The sequence below is a fragment of the Canis lupus genome, chromosome 1, assembly GCF_011100685.1.
Source record: "Canis lupus familiaris isolate Mischka breed German Shepherd chromosome 1, alternate assembly UU_Cfam_GSD_1.0, whole genome shotgun sequence".
NCBI classification, from domain to species: Eukaryota; Metazoa; Chordata; class Mammalia; order Carnivora; family Canidae; genus Canis; species Canis lupus.
In genome coordinates this window covers 116,564,054-116,587,765 of record NC_049222.1, presented here as the reverse complement: position 1 = coordinate 116,587,765, position 23,712 = coordinate 116,564,054, and the positions used below count along the sequence as shown (strand labels likewise).

At 35.4% G+C, this 23,712-nt stretch overlaps 1 protein-coding gene across 9 annotated transcripts in view; it reads right to left on the bottom strand.

The window, feature by feature from the left end:
* Nucleotides 1–20,478: 20,478 nt before the first annotated feature.
* The window catches only part of ZNF790 (zinc finger protein 790), a 28,347-nt gene continuing 25,113 nt past the window's right edge, over nt 20,479–23,712 (bottom strand). For all 9 annotated transcript variants that reach the window (XM_038529096.1, XM_038529098.1, XM_038529103.1 and 6 more), the window contains one exon: nt 20,479–22,772. In XM_038529096.1, coding sequence (XP_038385024.1) covers nt 21,100–22,772 — 1,673 coding nt within the window. In that variant the 3' untranslated portion in view covers nt 20,479–21,099. The remainder of the gene's footprint in view (nt 22,773–23,712) is intronic.

The window sequence follows — 23,712 nt, the reverse complement described above, 5'->3', positions numbered from 1 at the left end:
CATTGATATACATCTGGCATGTAACATATTTGCATATTAGCAGAAAATACCTTGAACCAGACTCTCCCAAAATATGTTCAAGAAATAATAATCTCCAACTATCACTGGAGAAGAGGGTTCTGTCTCATTGCATACTGCAGTGCATAACCAAATTCCCTTACTGGCAAATTCCATTTTGAACAAGACAAATTAAAAGGTTGTGAGAAGACCTCCAATAAAGAAAATATTACCATTGTTTCCCAGTCCTGACCATGAATGCTTTCTCTTCCAACATACTATCTTTGGGTTATGAACTCACTTTGAGAAATCCATTGCTGACCAAAAGGAATAATTATAAGATGAAATTTACAGTATTATGGCAGTTAATTAAATTTGGTAGGTGGTGTAGTAGTTTTTGTTCTAGCTCAAGTTTTCATAACCCTTTCCCTATTCCCTCAACATCTAGATTGATTTAGTTAGGTTTTTATTCTTTATGCTGTTGTTATGAGGTTGTTTAATGTAAAACTTGAATGAATATTAATTATCTCAGCGTTTTATATTTATTTCATAAATTGAAACTTAGTTTCCTATTGAGGTAATAACAAGGGGATAGGAATGTACACTAATCAAATAATAAAGACAAACAGAAGTAACTGCTACACTGCTTTCGTTGGTAAGATATATTGATACCATCACACCCATTCAAAATTAAGCTCTATTTCCCCTACATGCATATAATTCTTTTCAAAGGTCATTAATTTCTTTTACAAAGTTACATAATAAAGTTTAACCCATACCAAAGAAATAGTGCAGATTAAAAACTCACATTCACTACCTCCCACCCATCTACTGTTAAAACTTTGGTCTTTATCTTGTGATGTTTCCTTCTGTTCTCAAATATGGTCCATATTTGAGTCTAAAAAAAATGTTTCAATGGGATGACTACCCACTAGAATTTGTTTTATTTTGTGTTAGCTTTTTCTTTTCTTTTTTTAAGATTTTATTTATTTATTCATGAGAGAGAGAGAGGCAGAGACACAGGCAAAGGGAGAAGCAGGCTCCACGCAGGGAGCCTGACGTGGGACCCAATCCCAGGTCTCCAGGATCAGGCCCTGGGCTGAAGGCAGGCACCAAACTGCTGAGCCACTCGGGCTGCCCAGTGTTAGCTTTTTCTTATAGAACATTTCAAACATATAACGAAAATAGGATAGTACAAAGAACAGCCATGTACCCATCACATAGTTTTTTTTTTTCTTTTCTTAAGATTTAATTTCTTTACTCAAGAGAAAGGGAGAGAGCACAAGCAGGGGGAGAGGGAGAAGCAGGCTCCCTGGTGGGCAGGGAGCCCTATGTAGGGCTCAATCCCAGGACCTGAGCTGAAGGCAAATGCTTAACTGACTGAGCCACCCAGGCACCCCTATTTTTATTTTTTACTTTTAAATCCAGTATAGATAACATACAGCATTACATATTTTTAATAATCACTCTTATCTTTCTTGTTAACCTTCCAAATATTCTTGGCTGGGGTATTTTAAAGCCAAACCAGTATATTTTAGCATTTCCCCTCTACATATTTCAGTACGTATCCTGAACAGATAAAGACTTAATATCTGGTAATTTTTCAGATACTAATGATTATAGGTTGTTTTATTTGACTCAGAATTTAGAAGACATCTGCTCATTGCATTTTGTTGGTATGTCTCTTGTACACTTGCTCTTCTGGCTTTTTAAAAATGCCTACAGGAACATAGTAACAGCAATGCCATGATATATCCTCCCTATTCCCCTGCAAACTGAGTATTCAGGTTATTTCTTTGTTGCTACAAACCAGTGCAATAAATGCCCTTATATGCTTATTCTTGCATGTTTGTGTTTTTATTTCTACAGAGTATATTCCTACAGATTAGGCTAAGTCAAATTACATGTACATTTTAAATTTTAACAAATTATGCCAAAACATGAAACAGTTTACATTTTCATCATTAATGTATGAGAGTGTTCATTCCCCATTACATCACCAGGAGCAAAAAATAAGGACTTCCTTTGGAGCCATGATGGAATAACAAGTTTAAACAGGGACTGTTGATCGCCAACAAAAGAGATACAAATTAAGAGAGTATTGTGATCATACCAACTTTCTACCTGGAGATACATTCTCAATAACGAGAAAGGTTATCCCAGAGTATGCTGGTCTGTGTTGAGAAGATGGAGATTAAAGAGACTGATGTGTCTGGAAGTTGCAAAGCAGTTCTAGAGAGAAGGAAGCTGTGCAGAGAATTTCAGAAATGTGTGAAAGGGTCCTCTTCAGTCTTTCCTAATATTAAGTAGTACATACATAGAGTGTGGTTCTACAAGACTGGGTAAAATGCAGAGAGCTGCAAGTTGTAAAATGCCCAGAGCTGACAAATGGCAGAGATGCTCTAATTCTGACAGATGATCACCCATACCATTTGATAGGTAGCCCAGAAGAGTCGCACAATAGGAGTAGAGGGGAACTACCTCTAAAGCACTTTAGACCTGTCCTAAACTGCTTTTTCAAAGTTTCAAAAGAATCAAGTAAGTAATCTAGCTGTCTACAGAGCAAAGTTCAACACTCTAAAAGAAATGTAACAATAGGGGCAGCCCCGATGGCCCAGCGGTTTAGCGCCGCCTTCAGCCCAGGGTGTGATCCTGGAGTCCCAGGATCGAGTCCCATGTCGGGCTCCCTGCATGGAGCCTGCTTCTCCCTCTGCCTCTCTCTCTGTATCTCTCATGAATAAATAAATAAAAATCTTTTTTAAAAAAGAAATGTAACAATAGCCGCCATTTAACAATGTAAATTTCACAATATCCAGTATCTATACAAAGGTAAAAAAAAAAAAAATGACACAAAACCAGAAAAAAAATCAATCAGCCAACTGAAATGGCAGGAGAAATGGTATCAGTATAAAATTACTAAAGCTGTTATGCTCAATAGGTTAAGAATTTTTAAAACCACAACATAATAAGGACAGATATGGAGGATACAAATGGAATTTCTAGAAAAGAAAAATATCTGAGAACAAAATTTTATTGAAGATTAAACACAGAAGAAGGAAAAATTCAGTGAACTTGAAAACAAACATACCTGGAAAAAATGAAGCATACGGAGAAAAAGACTGAATGAGAAGAGACTCAGTAACCTGTGGGCACATATAAAGCAGGATAAGATACATGCAAATGAGATGTCAGCAAGATGGCAGAGTTGGCTGTTCTGGACCTTTTTTCTCTCAACAAACACACTGATCCAGGTTTCATGGAAAAATTTCCATTGTGAGAAATTCAGAAACTGATTGAAAGACTTCTGTACCCCAGGAGAATGCAAAGTCAGACTCATCAAAACCCATAGGGAGATATGGGATCCTTCCCACCAGAGTCCTGGTATATGGTGCAATACCATAAGATCAGTAAGAGACCTGCTGGCTACTAGCTTCAACGAGGGGAGGGAAGCGGATGGTTTACCCATCCTGTACCTCAAACTTCCTAAATGACTCCCAGAATACTGACTTTGGTCTTGCCAGTTGTGGAGTTTTGACAGGTCCAGTAAAATCTAGTCACTGAGTAGAAATGGAGATGATGGGTTGGGCTGGCAGACCTTAACTGTTCAGCACAGAGCAAACAAGTAAAATCTCAGCCCTCAGCTTCCCCATGGGGAAGAAAAGAATTGATCTCTGTCCCACACCCCAATGTTGCCCAATGAATTGGCATTTGACTTAGTCTCAGAACTCTGAAATGTCTGGCAGTCTATCTACCTATGGGAGAACAAAGATAATAGTTTCAACTGATAAATGCCACAGCCCCATTTGTAGCTCAGCACAAAAGGAATGGGCAAAAATAACAGCTGCCTAATTCTTCCTGGGGAGAGAAAGAGTACATACAGTTCCCCAGATAAAGATGGAGACTGGCAGAGAATTTAAAAATATGTTTCAACTATATACTGGATACAAGAGATACAATGTAGATTCAAATATCAAATTTCAAAACAAAAGGACAGAAAAATATACCATGCAAACAGCAACCATAACAGAACTGGAGTGGGCATCCTATCAGATCAAATAGACATTAAGACAAAATTACCAGAGACAAAGAGGTACATTTTACCATCAAAAAGGGTTTAATCCATCAAGAAGACAACAATCATAAGAATATATGCAACTAAAACCAACAACCCAAATGTCCATCACCAGATGAACAAGGCAACAAAACGTATATGCATACAATGGAATATTATTCAGATTTAATAAAGAAGAAAATTCTGACAACTACTACAACATGGATGAAACCAAAAGGCAAAATACCAAACATAAAAAGCAAAAACTGACAGAATGAGGGGTGCCTGGGTGGCTCAGTTGGTTAAGTGTTCTGGCTCTTCATTTCAGCTCAGGGCATGATCTCAGCGTTGTGAGTTCAAGGCCCCTAATGGACTCCACACTGGGCATGGAGCCTGCTTAAGATTCTCTCTCTCCCTCTGCCCCTCCCTCCTGCTTGTGCTCTCTCTCTCTGTCTCAAAACAAAAAGCAAAACAAAACAGCTCCCCTAAAAAAAACCCAACCCCAAAATTGACAGAATTAAAGGGAGAAGTAGATAATTAGATGGTAATACTTAAGGATATCAAAAGTCCACTTCCAATAACAGATAGAACAACTAAACAGAAGATCTTCAAGGAAGGAAACAAATGATTTAAACAACACCATAAGCCAAGTAGGCTTAACATATATAAAAAATTCCAGTCAGCAACACCAAAATACACATTTTTTTAATATATGGAGTCTTATCCAGGACAAAGCATATTTTAGTTTAGAAAACAAGTCTTAAAAAAAAACAAGTCTTAGTAAATATAAGAGGATTTATGTCATACAAAGAATATTCTCCAATCATAATGGAATTAAATTTAAAAAGTGAATAATAGAAACTTGGGAAATTAATAAATATGTGGAAACTAAATAACATGCTTTAAACCAATGGATCAAAGGAGAATTCAAAGAATTCACAAAGAAAATTAAAAAATGGAGAGGGAGATAAGATGGTGGCCTAGTAGGAGGACTCTAGGCTCATCTTGTCCTTTGACCACAACTAGATAACTATCAAATAATCCTGAATACCCAAGAAGTTGATCTGAAAACTGACAGAACAAACTCCAAAACTAGAAAGAGAGAAGAGGCCACATCAAAGAAAGTAGAAAGTACGGAGATGTGGTTTGGGGGAGAAATGAATCACAGGTGCTGCAGAGGGGAGGGAGCCCTGGTCACAGAGAAAGGTGAGGGAGAGAGGAGCACACAGGAGAATACACAAAGAGAACACTTCTCCAAAGCCATTGGCTCCTGATTTCAGCTCAGGTCATGATCTCAGGGTCATGAGACTGAGCCCCACAGAAGGACTGCCCAAAGAATCAATTTGCAAAGACTATCAGTGTATTTTTTTCCTTTCTCTTTGGCCTCATGTGTTTAAGGAAATTTCTGTCAAATCACTATCTCACCACTAAATTAATAGATTTCAGTAGCCAAGCACGAAAGAGAATAAAGTTTTGACAAAAATAGTTTTAAAAAGTTCACTAAACAATCACAATTCACAACAAGCAGCAAGAATAAATCCTGAGGAGGAAAAAGAATCTCAATTACAGTTACTACATGATGATATACAAAGATTTCTAGTTTTAACCAAAACATATGGCATGCAAAAATACAAAATATAACCCATTAATAGGCAAAAAAGACATAAAAATTGATCATGAGTTCAGACATTGTACTGACTAGAAAAAACTTTACATCAACTGTCTTAAATATACTTAAAAAGCTGAAAGACAGCATGAACAATAGCTATAGGAAACCAGAAGAACATTATCTCAATAGAGACTATCAGTAAAGAAATTATAAAAAGGAACCAAAAAGAAATTGTGGAGCTTAAAAATATAATAACTGAAATGGAAAATGCACTACAACACCTACTAGGATGCCTATTTTAAAAATTGAAAAATATGGGATCCCTGGGTGGCGCAGCGGTTTGGCGCCTGCCTTTGGCCCGGGGCGGGATCCTGGAGATCCAGGATCGAATCCCATGTTGGGCTCCCGGTGCATGGAGCCTGCTTCTCCCTCTGCCTGTGTCTCTGCCTCTCTCTCTCTCACTGTGTGCCTATCATGAATAAATAAAAATAAATAAATAAAAATTAAAAAAAAATAAAAATTGAAAAATAACAACTGTTGACGGGGATGTGGAACAATTGGAACCCTCATACGCTGCTAGAAATCCTACATGCTGCTATGAAAAATAACTTGGTTCCTCAGAAAGCTAAATATAGAATTTGCATTGCAACAATTCCACTCAGGTACTAAAGGAATTAATAACAGGGACTTTAGCAGATACTTGTACATAAACGTTTACTGCAGGATTATTCATAATAGCCAAAATATAGAAACAACTCAAGTGTCCATCAACAGAAAAAACAAAATATGGTATGTATGCACAATGGAATATTATTCAGCCATAAAAAGACATGGAATTCTTACACATACTACAACATGGATTAATGTTGAAAACATTACATTAAATACAATAAGCCAGACACAATAGTGTATGTTTCCACTTATATGAAATAGCAAAAGTAGGCAAATTTATAGATACAGAAAGTAGATTAGAAATTTCCAGGTGCAAGGAATCAAATGGAAATTGGGGAGTTATTGCTTAATAGTTACAGTTTCTGTTGAAGGTGATGAAAAGGTTAGAAATAGAAGTGATAGTTGCACAATAATATGAATATAACTAATGTCACTGAATTGTACACTTAAAAGTGAATATGGCAATTTTATGTTGTATATACTTTACCACATCTAATATGCCAAAATTACATTGAATATTACACTTTAGAAGGGTAAATAATGTGGAATGTAAATTATATCTCAATAAAGATATATTAAAATTAGAAACAAACCAAACTATGAATGTAACTTAAGTAGTTGTACTACTATTTGCATTATTTATTTCATCTTGGATGAATTGGTTAGTTCATGGTTTACAAGAAATGGTTCATTTTTTAAAAGTTGTTGAATTTCTGTGAGTAGAGTTACTTATAATGCTCCCTTATTATCCTATAAGTGTTTTCTGGGTTTATACTAATATTCTATTACATTTCTGATGACAATCTTGCTAGAAGTTTATAAATTTCACTGATCTTTTTGAAGAGCAGATTTTGGTTTATTTTTCTCTATTGTTTTTCTGTTTACAATTTCATTGATTTTAAGCTCTTATATACTTATTATTTCATTCCTTCTACTCACTTTGCATTGTTTTGTTCTTTTTTAAAAAGATTTTATTTATTCATGAGAGACACAGAGAGACAGAGAGGCAGAGACACAGGTAGAGGGAGAAGCAGGCTCCATGCAGGGAGCCTGATGTGGGACTCGATCCTGGTACTCTGGGCTGAAGGCAGGCGCTAAACTGCTGAGCCATCCAAGGATTTCATTTTGTTCTTTTTCTAGTTTCCTGAGGTGGAATTTGAGTGTTTTTTGAGAATTTTTTCATTTTTAATGAGCATTTAGTGCTTCTCCCTCCTCCTGTGTGTCTGCCTCTCTCTATGTCTATCATAAATAAATAAATCTTTAAAAATATTTTTTAAAAAGTTCAGTTCTATCAGTTTCTACTTTACATGTTTTGCAGCTGTGCTACTTGGTATATAAAAATTTAGGATTGCTGCCTTCTGGGATTGACCCATTTATCATCATGTAATGTGCTTTTTTAGTCCATAATTTTCTTTGCTCTGAATTCTACTTTGATATCAACATAGCTACTATAGTTTTCTTGATTATTATTTGAATGGTATATCATTTTCCAACCCATAACTTCAACCTATCTCTATCATATTTGAAGTTTTTTGTTTGTTTGTTTGTTTTGTCAATAGTATATGGTTGGGATGTTATCCATTTTGCCAGTCTTTTTAACTGATGTTTAGACCATTTATATTTATTTATTTTTTTTTTTATATTTTTTTTCAATTTTTATTTATTTATGATAGTCACAGAGAGAGAGAGAGAGAGAGGCAGAGACACAGGCCGAGGGAGAAGCAGGCTCCATGCACCGGGAGCCCGATGTGGGATTCGATCCCGGGTCTCCAGGATCGCGCCCTGGGCCAAAGGCAGGCGCCAAACCGCTGCGCCACCCAGGGATCCCTAGACCATTTATATTTAATGTAATAAATGATATATTAGGATTTAAACCTGCCATTTTATCATGTTTTCTGCTTGTACCTTTTGGGTTTTGTGCCTTGGTTTCCCTTTCTTGCCTGCCTATGGATTACTTGAACATTTTTGGTACCTTTTTTAGTATATATGTGTAATTTCTTTTACTGGATATGTATCTGCACAGATATTGTATTAGTAGTAATATTATATTACTGTTAACATTTACCACTTCAAGTGGAATATAAAAACAATGCTACCTGTTAGATTACTTTACCCTTTATGATATACTTGTCTTAAGCATTATCTTTGAAAACTGTATCAGACAATATTTTAGCCATCAACTATGATTTTAAAATGTTAAGAGGATAATCTGTTACATATACCCATATGTTTATCATTTTGTTGCTTTTTTTTCTTTCTTGATGTTCCAAGTTTTCTCATTATCATTTTCTTTCTGAATAAATAAATTTCTTTATGAATTCTTTTAGAGCAGAACTTCAGTGACAAATTCTTGTTTTTCCTTCATCTGAGAATGTCTTCATTTTACCTTCCTTACTGAGTGATATTGGTTAGCATTCTGGGTTGAAAGTTTTTTTCAGAAAAATAAAATGTACCACTTCCTTCTGGCCTCCACAGTTTCTAATGAGAAATCCACTGACATTCAAATCACTGTGGCTCTATAGCAATGGTTCTCAATTGAAAACAGTTTTGCGTAACTTCTTGCAAGATACATCCACGAAGGCAAAAGAAACAAAAGCAAAAATGAACTATTGCGACTTCTTCAAGATAAGAAGCTTTTGTACAGCAAAGGATACAGTCAACAAAACTAAAAGACAACCTACAGAATGGGAGATGATATTTGCAAATGACGTATCAGATAAAGGGCTAGTTTCCAAGATTTATAAAGAACTCATTAAACTCAACACCAAAGAAACAAACAATCCAATCATGAAATGGGCAAAAGACATGAACAGAAATCTCACAGAGGAAGACATAGACATGGCCAACACGCACATGAGAAAATGCTCTGCATCACTTGCCATCAGGGAAATACAAATAAAAAATCCACAATGAGATACCACCTCACACCAGTGAGAATGGGGAAAATTAACAAGGCAGGAAACCACAAATGTTGGAGAGGTTGCAGAGAAAAGGGAACCCTCTTACACTGTTGGTGGGAATGTGAACTGGTGCAGCCACTCTGGAAAACTGTGTGGAGGTTCCTCCAAGAGTTAAAAATAGACCTGCCCTATGACCCAGCAATTGCACTGCTGGGGATTTACCCCAAAGATTCAGATGCAATGAAACGCCGGGACACCTGCACCCTGATGTTTATAGCAGCAATGTCCACAATAGCCAAACAGTGGAAGGAGCCTCGGTGTCCATCGAAAAATGAATGGATAAAGAAGATGTGGTTTATGTATACAATGGAATATTACTCAGCCATTAGAAACGACAAATACCCACCATTTGCTTCAACGTGGATGGAACTGGAGGGTATTATGCTGAGTGAAGTAAGTCAATAGGAGAAGGACAAACAGTGTATGTTCTCATTCATTTGGGGAATATAAACAATAGTGAAAGGGAATATAAGGGAAGGGAGAAGAAATGTGTGGGAAATATCAGAAAGGGAGACAGAACATAAAGACTCCTAACCCTGGGAAATGAACTAGGGGTGGTGGAAGGAGAGGAGGGTGGGGGGTGGGGGGGAATGGGTGACAGGCACTGAGGGGGGCACTTGACCGGATGAGCACTGGGTGTTATTCTGTATGTTGGCAAATTGAACACCAATAAAAATAAATGTATTAAAAAATAAAAATAAATAAATTTATTATTAAAAAATAAAATAACTTAAAAAAACAAAAAGAAAAAAAGAAAACAGTTTTGCACCTGGGGGAACATTTGTCAATGTCTGGAGACATTTTTGGCTGTCACAACTAGGAGTTGCTACTGGCTTCTACTGGATAGAGGCTAGGGATGTTGAAAACATCCTAGAAGACATGGCAAACACTCCCCCCACCCCCGCCCCCACCCCGCCAACAATGAATTCTCTGACACAAAATGTTACTGATGCCAGAGTTGAAAAGCCTTGTTATATAGGTTTCTTTTGTCTGGATGCCTGTAAGATTTTCTTGTCTTCAGTTTCCAGAAATCTGAATATGATGTGTCCAGATATGGATTTTGTTATTTATCCTGTTTACTCATCTTCTTGAATCTATAGGTTTGTGTCTTTTGCTAAATTTGAGTTTTCAGACACTTTCTTCAAATATATTTTCAGCTCTGTTTTTTCTCCTCTTCTGGGACTGATATGAATGTTAGATTTTTGTTGTCATTAAGGCCCAAGAGCTTCCACTAATTTTTTTCCTTATTTATTTTTCTCTGTTTATTCAGAATGGATAATGTCTGTTGCTCTATCTTCAAGTTTGCCTTTTTTTTTTTTTTTTTTCCCTGTCATCTCCATTCTGCTCTTGTGTTCATCTGGTGATTTTTTAAAAAGTTCAGTTATATTTTTCAGTTCTAATGTTTATATTTGATTCTTCCTTATATCTTTTATTTCTTTATTGATACTCTACCTCTCTCTGATTTGACTTAAAAGCATTTTCCATTGCTTTGTTCCATTTTTAAAAGATTTTTATTTATTCATTTGAGACAGAGAGAGAGCATGAGTCGGGCAGGGCAAAGGCAGAGGGATATGGAGAAGCAGCTCCTTGCTGAGCCAGGAGCCTGACATGGGACCTGATCCCAGGACCTGGAGATCATGACCTAAGCTAAAGGCAGACGCTCACCCATCTGAGCCATCCAGGTGCCCCACTCGTTGCATTTTTTATTATAGCTGCTTTAAACTTACTCTAAGATAATCACATCTGTGTCATCTTGGTCTTGGCAGGTATTGACTGTCTTTTCTGATTCAAGTTTTGGTTTTCCTGGTTCTCCATTTAATGAGCATTAATATTTTTATTTTTTGGCATTTTGAGTGTTAGGTTATGAGACTTTGGTTCGAACTTATATAACTTTATTTTTTTTTTAAGATTTATTTATTTTAGAGAGAGAGGGAACATGAGCAGGAGGGGGGTGGAGAGAGAAGCCAAATCTTAGGTAGACTCCTTGCTGAGCAGTCCCAGGCTGGGCTCAATCCCATGACTCTGAGGTCATGATCCAAGCAGAAACCAAGAGTTGGATGCTTAACCGACTGCACCACCCAGGTGCCCCTATAACTTTTTTTAAAAAATGCTTGTAACTTAAACAAAAAACAAAAACCTGCCAGTGTTCTCCAAAGCTGTTTTACCTTTTAAACTCCCACTAGCGGTGTATGATATTCAGCTCCTCCTCATCCTTGCCAACATGTTTTATAGTCAGCATTTTTTTAAAAGATTTTATTTATTTATTCATAGACACAGAGAGAGAGGCAGAGACACAGGCACAGGGAGAGGCAGACGCAGGCTCCATGCAGGGAGCCCAACGTGGGACTCGATCCTGGGTCACCAGGATCACACCCCAGGCCCCAGGCGGCGCCAAACCGCTGGGCCACCATTTAATAAATGCCCTAGTCAGCATTTTTTAAAAAGATTTTATTTATTCAGTGTGTGTGTGTGTGTGTGTGTGTGAGAGAGAGAGAGAGAGGCAGAGACATAGGCAGGGGGAGAAGCAGGCTTTGTGCAAGGATCCCAATGTGGGACTTGATCCCGGATCCCGGGATGATGCCCTGAGCCACCGAGGCGTCCCTATAGTCAGTTAGTATATTTTTTTAATTTTTTTTTAAATTTATTTATGATAGGCACACAGTGAGAGAGAGAGAGGCAGAGACACAGGCAGAGGGAGAAGCAGGCTCCATGCACCGGGAGCCCGACGTGGGATTCGATCCTGGATCTCCAGGATCCCGCCCCGGGCCAAAGGCAGGCGCCAACCCGCTGCGCCACCCAGGGATCCCTATAGTCAGTTAGTATAAATGCTAACTATTCTATTAGCTTATTTTGCTTTAATTTGCATTTCTGTAAGACTAATGAATTTGAATATCTTTTCATGTGCTTGACATCTACATATGTTCTTCAGCTAAGTATCTGCTGAAATCTTTTGCTCATTTATAAATTGGGGTATTTATTGAATTAAAAAAATTTATATTCAAATCATTTATCAGATATGATTGGAAAATATTTCCCCCAATCAATGGCTAATCTTTTCATTTTAATGGTGTCTGTTGAAGAGCGTTCAATTTTCATGTATTATTATCAGCTTGCTCTTTAAGGATCACACTTTCAGTAGAACATTAAAAAAAAAAAAAAAAAAGTTCTGCCTAACCCAAAGTTCTGGAAGTTTTGTGGTTTTAGGCTTTACATTTAGGCCTATGACATATTTTTACTTATTTTTTCTATGATGTGATGTATAAATCAAATTTCCCTTTTTTGCATATGCGTAGCTAGTTCATCCAAGCACTGTTTTGAAAACTCTTTGATTTTCATCTTTGTCACAAATCAGTTGTTCATATGTGTCTACTTCTGGACTGTATGCTGTTCCACTGATCTATTTGTCTATCTTGATGGCAATAACACAGTTTTGATTACGTTAGCTTTATAATAAACCTTAAACTTAGGTAGGCAATGCTCTTCAACTTTGTTCTGTTTCAAGGTTGTTTTGCTAGTCTAGGTCCTTTGCATGTCTACATATATTTTAGAATCGGTTTCCACAAAAAATAGTTTCTTGATACTCTGATTGGTACTTTATTAAATCTACAGGTCAATTTGGAAAGAATTGACATAACAGTATTGACTATTCCAGTCTCTAAACATCGTGTATCTCTCTGTTAACTTAGGTCTTTAGCTCTCTCAGCAGTGCTTTTTAGTTTTTATGGCATGATTATTTGGACTTCTTTTTCTAGATTTATCACTCAGTGTTTCATGCTCTTTTTGCTGATGTGATACTGTTAACATACAAGTTCCAGATTGTTCATTGCTAGCACAAAGAAAATTTGATTTTATGTATATTGATCTTTATCCTGCAACCTCACTAAATTCACTTATTAGTACTAGTAGCTTTTTTGTAGATGCCATCGACATGCATTTTTAATATAGTTTTAGGACTATTCCAATCTGGATACCTCCTCTGCCCTTTTCCATCCTTATTTGCCATGGCTAGAGCCCCCCAGTACAATACTTAGTGGAAGTGTTGAGACAAGACATCTTTTTCTTGCTCCTGGTCTTAGGTCTTTCACCATTAAATATGATGTTAGCTGTAGTTTTTTCACAGATACTCTTTACTGGTTAGGAAATCCCCTCCTCTTCTTAGCTGATGTTTTCTCATTAATGGATATTAGATGCCCAATACTTCTTTACTGGATGCCAGACATAAACTTTGACATTAGGTGCTCCATATTTTTGTATTTCTAAAAATATTCTTTTTTTCTAAAAATATTCTTGACCTTTCCTTGGAATACTGTTATTTGGAAAATTTGATTCTTTTGGAGATTGCTTTTAAGCTTTGTTAGGATCAGAGTAGTGGTTAGTCTGTGGCAAAATTTCCCCCACAACTGAGGTAAAATCCTCTGAGTACTATGTATGAAATCAGGGTTTTCACTTTGGCTGTTGGGAGGAGGAATTATATTTGGACATCTATGAGCTCTGAGGATTGTTCTCTCCAATTTTTTCAAGTGGTGATTTTCCCCTGGTTTCAGGTAATTTTCTCACATAAATGTATTGATGAGTATTTAGATGAACTTAAGGGAAATCTTCTGCTGATCTTTGGACATCTGTAACCTGAGCCCTGTAAACTCAGACCACATTAACCTCATCATTCCATCTTAACAGTAGGAAACGACTGGGGTCTGCCTGGTTATCCCTCCCATTCATAAAATTAACTGTTCACTCTTTTAAAGTTGACTATCGATTAACAGAATAAAGTTAATGCAAACAGATAACACTTTTCTTTTTTAAATTTAAAGGGATCCCTGGGTGGCGCAGCGGTTTGGTGCCTGCATTTGGCCCAGGGCATGATCCTGGAGACCCAGGATCGAATCCCACGTCAGGCTCCCGGTGCATGGAGCCTGCTTCTCCCTCTGCCTGTGTCTCTGCCTCTCTCTCTCTCTCTGTGTGACTATCATAAATAAATAAAAATTAAAAAAAATAAAATAAAATGCTTTCTCTATAGTATAAAATATACTATACCCTGAGGTTGTGAAACATTCTTAGCTGTGTTCTAAAAATGTTATTCTGTTGTTGTAAAGTCATCAATCCATCTTCAACACATTTTCATGTATTTCATGTTGCTGAATTGCATTCTTATGTGGATACTCAATTGTTCTAGAACAATTTATTGAAGAGGTGTTCATTCCCCAGGGCTCTGTATGCTACCTTTGTAATTAACCAAGTTACAAAGCATGGACCTATTTCTCAGACCGTGTCTGGTTTCACTGGTCTATTTATCCATCTGTACTATACCATATTGTATTACTATCTATACACTTATGTCTTAATATGATAGAATGTCCTCCCATGTTGTTCTTATTCAATAGTGTCTCCTTTATTTATGACTCACTGTATTTCCATATAAACTTTTAAGTCAGCTGGTTGTTTAAAAAAAATCCTATTGTGAATTTTTTTTTTTAAAGATTTTATTTATTTATTCATGATAGTCACAGAGAGAGAGAGAGGCAGAGAGACACAGGCAGAGGGAGAAGCAGGCTCCATGCACTGGGAGCCCGATGTGGGATTCGATCCCGGGTCTCCAGGATCGCGCCCTGGGCCAAAGGCAGGCGCCAAACCGCTGCGCCACCCAGGGATCCCGTGAATTTTTTTTTTTTTAAATAGAGTTTGCTTGATCTCTAATTTGGTAACTAGCAACTCTACAATATTGATTCTTCCACCACATTACTGAGGTATACAGCTCATCTTATCCAAGCATCTAGTTTTCCCTCAATATGCTTTTATTGTTTTCTGTATAGAAGTTTTAAAGATCTTTTGTTATAATTATTACAATCAGTTTTTAATGCTATTGTAAATGTCCATTTAAATGTTTTTTTTTTTCTTTCCTTAATAGGAAAACCAAGAGAAGAAAACCTACAATTTTGAAACACAGACCTCTTCCACATGCCTATTTTACCTTGTTAAACAGCTTCTGTCTTGCTACTGGATCCTAGGCAAGACTGCATAGCTAACCACAGGACAATATATGACCACACATGTTGAATTATTATGAACTGGGTGATATTTCTTTCAAAACATGGCCTTATACATGAATCTGACATTTTGACATTGGGGGCCCTTCATTCCAATGACAAAGAAAGGAAATATGTCAAAGAATGATATCCACAGACTTTGCTACTCACTGATAAAAATTAATGGATTACAATATCAACTCTAAAGAGAGGGGATGAATAAAAGTTCAGACCCTTCAGGAATGGAGGTTTTTATCAACCCAACTAGAACTCCCAGATGAAATACAGCAAAATGTTAGTGGTAGATTTATGTAATGTGCATACAGAATATGCTGTAATATTCCTTCAGCTTTTCTGTATGTTTGAAATTCTCATAAGATGTTGAACAGAAAGGAGAAGGAATACAATCTGAGATGCTTTTAGCAAAGAGAACATGAAATAAGTATCTGAAGGAAATATTAAATACTACAGTTTCAAGACTTGCAAAAAGAACTATGGTGGCTCTACTTTTTCTTCCCCAACTATGTGTGTATGAATAAACTTCCTCTCTCTCCCTCTTTCCTAATCTTGATTTATATAAGGTCTTTTGATGGTGATTAAAGATAAAATATTTACTATAGTTTAGCACAAACTACAGTGGAAATGTGACTGGAGAAGAGGAATCACCACGACCAGTGACTATGCATATTCCCTTTTGGGAGAGGGTGAGGTATTTATTTTAAAAGTTTGTAAAAATTATGGACAATTTAAAACATGCACCAAAAGAGAGGAGTTTAAACAACTGATAATACTTTTTTATATTTACATTTACTACATCCCCTAATTTTTTCTGGGGTGTCTAAATGCAAATCATTTTACTCACACTTTAATATGTCTGGCAAATAAAGATTTCCACTTGAAGTAACTGTAGTCTTTACACATCTAACCAAATTAACAACATTATTTAATATCTAATACCCAATCCATGTTCAATTTTTCATGACTTCCTTAAAATATCTATTCAGTTACCTATTCAAGTCTGGACCCAAGAATGTTCTACACTTTGAATCTGGTTGATATGTTTCCTAAAGTCTCTTTTGAACTACAGCAGTTCTTTGTTTTTCTCCCTCCTTACCATGCCACTCATTTATTGAAGAAACTTGGTTATTTGTCCTGTAGAATTTTCCAAATTCTGATTTGGCCAATTGTGATTTTCACTATAGCACTTAAAGGCTTTAAAATTCATTTTATTTCCTCTAAACTGGTAATTAGAGCAAGAGACTAAAGTAATTAAGATTCAATGTTGGGAAATATAGCTTAGGTAGTACTTTCCCCTTTCTATGGCATCATATTAGGAGGCATGTTAATACCATATTGTTCCAATTTAATGTTGCTAAGATTGGCCAACTAATTCAGGTGTTGTCAACCTGATTGCTACCTTCTGAAATTCCAATCACCCATTTATTATGGATTGTTGCTAAATCCATTATTTTGTTAAAGGATGCCAAATATAACTTTCTTTCTTTCTGAATATATTAACTAATTCTTTTATAATAAAATCTCCTCTCACCAACTATTTGATTACAGATTGTACAGAAATATCATGATAAATACTTGACTCTTTTCTTCAACTTACTGAAATTTCAATATGAGCTAGTACTCTGGCAAAATCCATAAAGAGCTCTATCTTTTTTTTTTTTTTTCATTTTGAATTTAGGAAGTTCTACCTATGATGATTTCAACCCACTGCAATAGTTTTTGATGCTTAAATTATCCTATTTTTGATCAGTTTCTTTTGGTTGATGATACTATGGTCTTTGATAGCTTTATTGCTTTTAGGTACAATAAGATGTTTGGTATCCTTGACCTGTCTTATATATCATTCCCAAGGAGCCCTTGCTTTTTTTTAATAGAAAACAGAATTTAAAAACTAGTCTAGGGCTCATTGCTTCTGTTACTAATGCTTCTAAATCCCTTGGTGGACAGAGGTAGGAAATACTTTCAAGTCAAATGAAAGACTATAAGATATTTTACTTATGTTTTTCTTTTGAAAAAATTTAATTCCTCATGAAATTAAGTTATGTAATTAATTTTGGAATCACCTAATATCAATATTACCACTAACAAAAGACTAGTAAAGGCATTTTAGATTTCTTTATATTTCTCTTTTTCCTTCAGATACAGAATATTCTGGAGATATTCTAATAGTCAAAATATTTTTTTAAAGATTTAATTTATTGCAAAGAGAGAGAGAGAGAGAGAGCAAGAGTGAGAGCAAGCTTGAGTAGGGGAGGACCAGAGGGAGAGGAACAAGCAGACTCTGTCACCCAAGTGTTCCTGACTTAATTTTTAAGATAAAAGCTGGTATGTAAAGTATCTACATAGATCCAAAATCAAACTAGAAGTCAAGGCATAACTGCAGATAATTACCTTTCATCCTCACCCTCTCCTGCTGTTTCACCTTGAGATTTCTTGTTGAAAAAAAAAAAAAAAAAAAAAGAGATTTCTTGTTGAAAGCACAGGCATATGTTATATTCCTCTCTTTTTTCACAAATAGTAGTATCATATAATATCAATCTGTACTTACCTGTTTTTAATATATCCTGAAGATCACTCCATAGAACACAGATACACAAAATTCCACTGTACATTCATATAATTAATTCAGTCAGTCTACTGCTGGACATCTGGGTTGTTTCCAGTTTGGTGCATTTACAAATAGTGTTTTGTAAAATTTTTTCTTTGTGTATACCACATTTTGTAATTTTGCCAGTGTATCTCTGGGATAGAAGCAAGGGTGTGGGTCTTATGGTAAATGCATGGGACTACACATGGATATTGCTTGATTCCCTCCTATATAAATTGTACTATTTTGCATTTTCATCAGTAGTGTCTGTCCTTGTTTTTCCAGTCTTGCCCATGGAGCATATTAATACATATTTTTATTTTTGTCCATCTGTGTGTGTAACTTGCATTCCCATCTCAATTTTTAGACTCTTTAAATATATAAGTCTGTAGCATAGTTGCAAATATTTCCATTCTGTCATTCTCCTTTATCTTTAATATTTAGTCCTATAAAATTATTTATTTTTTTCTTATTTCTACTGGATTTTTGAATCATACTAATTTATATCTTCATTCCTGGGTTATAAAGGAATTTAACTATGTAGTACTTGTAAAGTTTCTTCCTATTTTTTCCATTTAGATTATCTTGATTTGTTGGGAATTCACCCTAAAAGACTAGAGAAGACATTATCAAAATTCACAAACATACCAATGGAAAGAGTGAAAGTTCAAGAAACATGTACCTCAAGCATTCAAGGAGATCCAGGAATTCACAATGAAGGAGACAGGAGCACCAGATATGCAAACTGATACTAAACTCAACACTAAAGTCTAAGCAAAAGGAAAAAGGAATGCCCTATATTTATCTGTATATGTCCAGAAAGCTGATATTTTTCTCAGTGTATTCATCACCTTAAAAAAAATAGCATGATGAAGATGGTTGGTTTATTACAATAAAGTAATATAACAAAAGAATTTCATTTTTCCCATGTAAGTTGAGAAATTGCATAGAAGACAATAATGTGGGAGGGAACTTCTGTTCCCTAATATTGTTTAGCTACTGTTAAAGAGCTGGATTTAAAATGGGCTAAGTAGGGATCCCTGGGTGGCGCAGCGGTTTGGCGCCTGCCTTTGGCCCGGGGCGCGATCCTGGAGACCCGGGATCGAATCCCATGTCGGGCTCCCGGTGCATGGAGCCTGCTTCTCCCTCTGCCTGTGTCTCTGCCTCATTCTCTCTCTCTCTGTGACTATCACAAATAAATAAAAATTTAAAAAAAAAAAAAAAAAAAAAAAATAAAATGGGCTAAGTACATGTATAGAAGCTCAGCATTCTTTATTTTATGTAATAAGATATATCAAGAAAATATCCTTAGAATACATTAAGTACTGAACTGATAAAGTACATCTTCATCATCAGTATCTTGAAGTTATGTGTAAACTACATAATTATCACCTACCTATATAAGAGTTTAAACATTTTGGTTAAATATCATTTGATTCCTGCATTAGTTTTTTCTATGTATGTTCATGAGTGAAATTATTCTTGAATTTGTTGTTCAAGGGCTACTCGACATCTAATTTTATTATCAGAATTATATTGGTCTTTTAGGATCTGCTCACAATTTTTCCATAGGATTTTCTTCAGGGGGTAGCCTGTACAATTATCTGCTCCTACATGATTTTTAAAGATTATTTATTCCAATCGTTAAATTTTGGGGCACCTTTTAGTTACTCTTGAGATATCATTTAAAATGTTTTCCTAGAAAACAAATAATACTCTATTTAAAAGTTGTGTCTAATAAGGTTTATATCTATTTATATGATCATTAAAAATATTCTCTAAAACATCTATCAGAGTTTTCCTTTCTTATCATAAGAGAAAGCATTCCCAAAGCCTAGTAATAATAGTTTCTTCAAAGAAATATTTTGACTTAAAATTTTAAAAACCTTTTGTATTGTTCTTTATTCCATGATTTTTGCTTTACTTTCATTAAAACTTTCTATCAATTCAAATGCCCATTGAGGCATTAGCTTGTTTAGTTCAGTAATCATTTAATTTGACAAATATTTGGACTCCATAATATGACATAAGTGCTGGAGATACAGTGGTGACAAGAAGTAAACTGCCCTCAGTTGTCTTAGTTATATACACACAGTAATTTCCATTGAGAACTGCCATGGTCATGTTCATAGAATTTGATATATAGGAGTTTCATTATCATTCACATCTAAATAGCCAGTAACTTGACTACTGACCTGCTCATTCCTTTGATAATTATTTATATATGTAGTACTAAATTTCCACAAGGTCAGAATTTATTTGGCCATTTTCTAATTTCTAAATTTAAATTGTGGTGATAAAATGGATATGACATTTGGCTTTAGAAAAATTTGTTAGAGACAAATCACTTCCAAATGCCTTTAAAAACAAAACAAAAATCATTGCTGAACACACAACAACTCCACTTTCATTGAAACCATAAGGCTTTCTTTATAGTATGGATTTTTTTGTGCAGCAAATGAAATACTGATTCAAAGCTTTCTTCCCTTCATTCTGTTTTACTGCCTTTTCTTCAGAATTAATATCCTACTGTTCAAGAAGACACAAATACTGATGGCATATTTGTCTATATTCATTATATTATTAAGGTCTTTCTGTCATAGAAATGGTCTAATACTAATATTCATGATGGTCATGACGTCATTTAAGTCATCAAGCTCATTTAACCCTATAATCAAATAAGTAAGTGAACAGACATAGATTTGAGTTACTATCCAAAGAATACCAATAAGATGTTTTGGAACTAAGGCATACCATATAAATTGTATGACAAAGCTCAAGGCTTTCCAAGATTAATTATGTAACAGAAATTCAACTTTGGTATAATTTTATGGAAGTGTAACAAGATTTAAATAGAGATAGAAGGTTTCCCTACATGAGTTAGATTTAGACTCTATGCAGAATATTATCAGTGATGTAGAGAATACTTTAAGAATGATTCAAAAGAGATTCACAGTGTCATCTTATTCATAGGGTTTTACTCTGATATTCCAAATGGAAAACCATAAGTAAATGCTTTCCTGTATTAATAACAGATTGCATTTGAATTGTCTGCTATTCAGTGTTAGGTGCTCCATTAAAGGGTTTTCCAATATTACTTACACTTGTGGGGGTTCTCAAAAGAAGGGATTAACTGACATCAATCAATGAGTTGTGAATAAAGGCTTTCCTATATTTTTATATCATAAGAGTGAAATAAAGTGAGAGCTTGGAGAAAATGAGGTCTCAAAATTTTTATATTCATAGGATTTCTCAAAACTGTAAATATCCTGGTGCTGAGGAAAGTCTGAGTCCTGACTAAATGTGTTCCCATAGTCTTTCCATTGATAGAGATTCTCACAATTGTGAATTTTCTGTTCAGGAAAATATGGATGGTCATTAAAGATCTGGTTACTTTCCTTACATTCATAGGATTCTGCATCAGTATGAATTTTCTTATGTCGTGTAAGTTGTGAACCCCAAATAAAAGATTTCCCACATTCTTTACATACATAAGGTTCCTCACCAGTATGTATTCTCTGATGTCGAGTAAGTTGTGAACCCCAGAGAAAGGCTTTACCACATTCTTCACATTCATATGGCCTCTTTCCAGTATGGATTTTCTGGTGTCGATTAAGTTCTGAACCACGATAAAAGGTCTTTCCACATTCCTTACATTCATAGTTTCTCTCACCAGTATGAATTTTTTGATGTCGATTAAACTCTGAGCCATGAAGAAAGGTCTTTCTACATTCCTTACATTCATAGAGTTTCCTCTCATTATGAATTTTCTCATGTTGAGCAAGGTATGAGGCCCAAATAAATGTCTTCCCACATTGCTTACATTCATAAGGTTTCCTACCAGTATGAATTCGTTGATGTCGAGCAAGATGTGAACTCCAGATATAGGCTTTTCCACATTTCTCACATTCATAGGGTTTCCTACCAACATGAACATTCTGATGTTGAGCAAGATTTGAACCACGAATAAAGGCTTTTCCACATTCCTTACATTCATGAGATTTCTCACTAGTATGAGTTCTCTGATGTTGAGTTAGGTGTGAGCCACGAGTAAAAGCTTTTCCACACTCCTTACACTCATAAGGTTTTTCACCAGTGTGAATTCTCTGATGTTTAGTAAGATGTGATCGCTGACTAAATGCCTTCCTACATTCATTACATTCATAGGGTTTTTCACCAGTATGAATTCTTTGATGTCGTGTAAGATCTGAGCTACAACTAAAGGCCTTCCCACATTCCTTACATTCATAAGACTTCTCACCAGTATGAATACGCTTATGGACACTAAGTTGTGAATGAAATCTAAAGGACTTCCCACATTCCTTACATTTAAAAGGTTTTTCACCAGTATGAATCCTCCTATGACCAGTAAGGCTTGAACGCAAACTAAATGCCTTCCCACATTCTTTACATTCATATGTTTTCTTAGCAGAGTGAACTGTCTGATACTGAGTAAGTTCTGAATCAGAAAGGAAGGTCTTCTCATATTCCTTATCTTCACAAAATTTCTCTCTAGTGTGCATTAATTGATGTTGAGTACAGTCTGAGCCAGAACGAAAGGCTTTCCGAGACTCTTTAAATTCATTCAGTTTCTTTCTTGTATTCTGTTTGTGATGTACATTAAAAGTTGTGTGATGGTTAAAAGTGGACATTTTTTCATAGGTAAGTGTAACCTGCTTAAAACATTCTTCCTGATTTTCCTGTTGTGTTTCAAACTGATCTTTGCTTTCCCAATCACCCCTAAAACATAAATATTCAAGGTTGTGTTTTTTACAAATTTCCAATTGAGGTAATTCTCTCTCAAAAGTGACATGTTTTTGTGATAACTTCTTGCTCTGACAGCTGGACTGCATGTCTGAAAGATAAGAAGATAAATTCATACTGTTTTACTGTTCCAAAGGAAACAAAATGTCCAATGTAGATATAAAAAGTAAATCTTAAAATGCATAAGGCACACAAGAAATGACTGGCTTAAGAAATTCTCAAATTCTGGGCAATATGAAAAAGGGGCAAAAATAAATAGAAATTTAAGAGAACTAAAAAAAAGTTGAGGTGAGTGATTAGATATATAAAAGCTTCGTTTTAGTCAAATACATCTGAGTAGTTCCATTTAAAAAAATATTTATTCAGCTATCACCCAGTCATGGACTGCCAATGTAAAGATAAGACTGTTTCATTCAGTATGGTAAATCAAGTCTTAGCATATGTTAGGCATTAAAAAAATAATTCTGTAAAAATACAATATTAAAAAAAAAGGATATGGGGGGAATTTAGGATGGAATAAAAGGTAATACTACAAAAACCAAGTACTGGGAAGCATGATTAGGATCTTTTAATCATATAATAATGTAATACATCTCACTGTCTAGTTGCTTCCATCATTACTGAAATGAGTATGTATACTGCTTCCATATTACTTTTGTACTAAGAGGAGGAAACAAAAGTACACCTAAACTAACTGAAAGAAAATTTCCAGAAATGTAATCATACCTACATAATCAGTTTTCAGTTTGCCTTTGCACAAGCAAAGACTTCAACTTGCTCATTTCCTCCATGGTACATAGCCAAACCATCTTTTTGTCACATGACCCCAATGAGGGTGGTTTTGTTTTCTTTATTCTTGAATTCATAGTATTGCTCATCTATTCTGCTTTATGCTTTGAAGCCCTTCCCCAGGTCGCCTCTTCTTTTCCCTTCTGTGTAAGGCCACCAAAATATTACAGAAAGTATCTACAAATTTTCAAGTACCATGGAAGATACTATGATGAATGTCTTATATAATTCTGAGCTTAAAA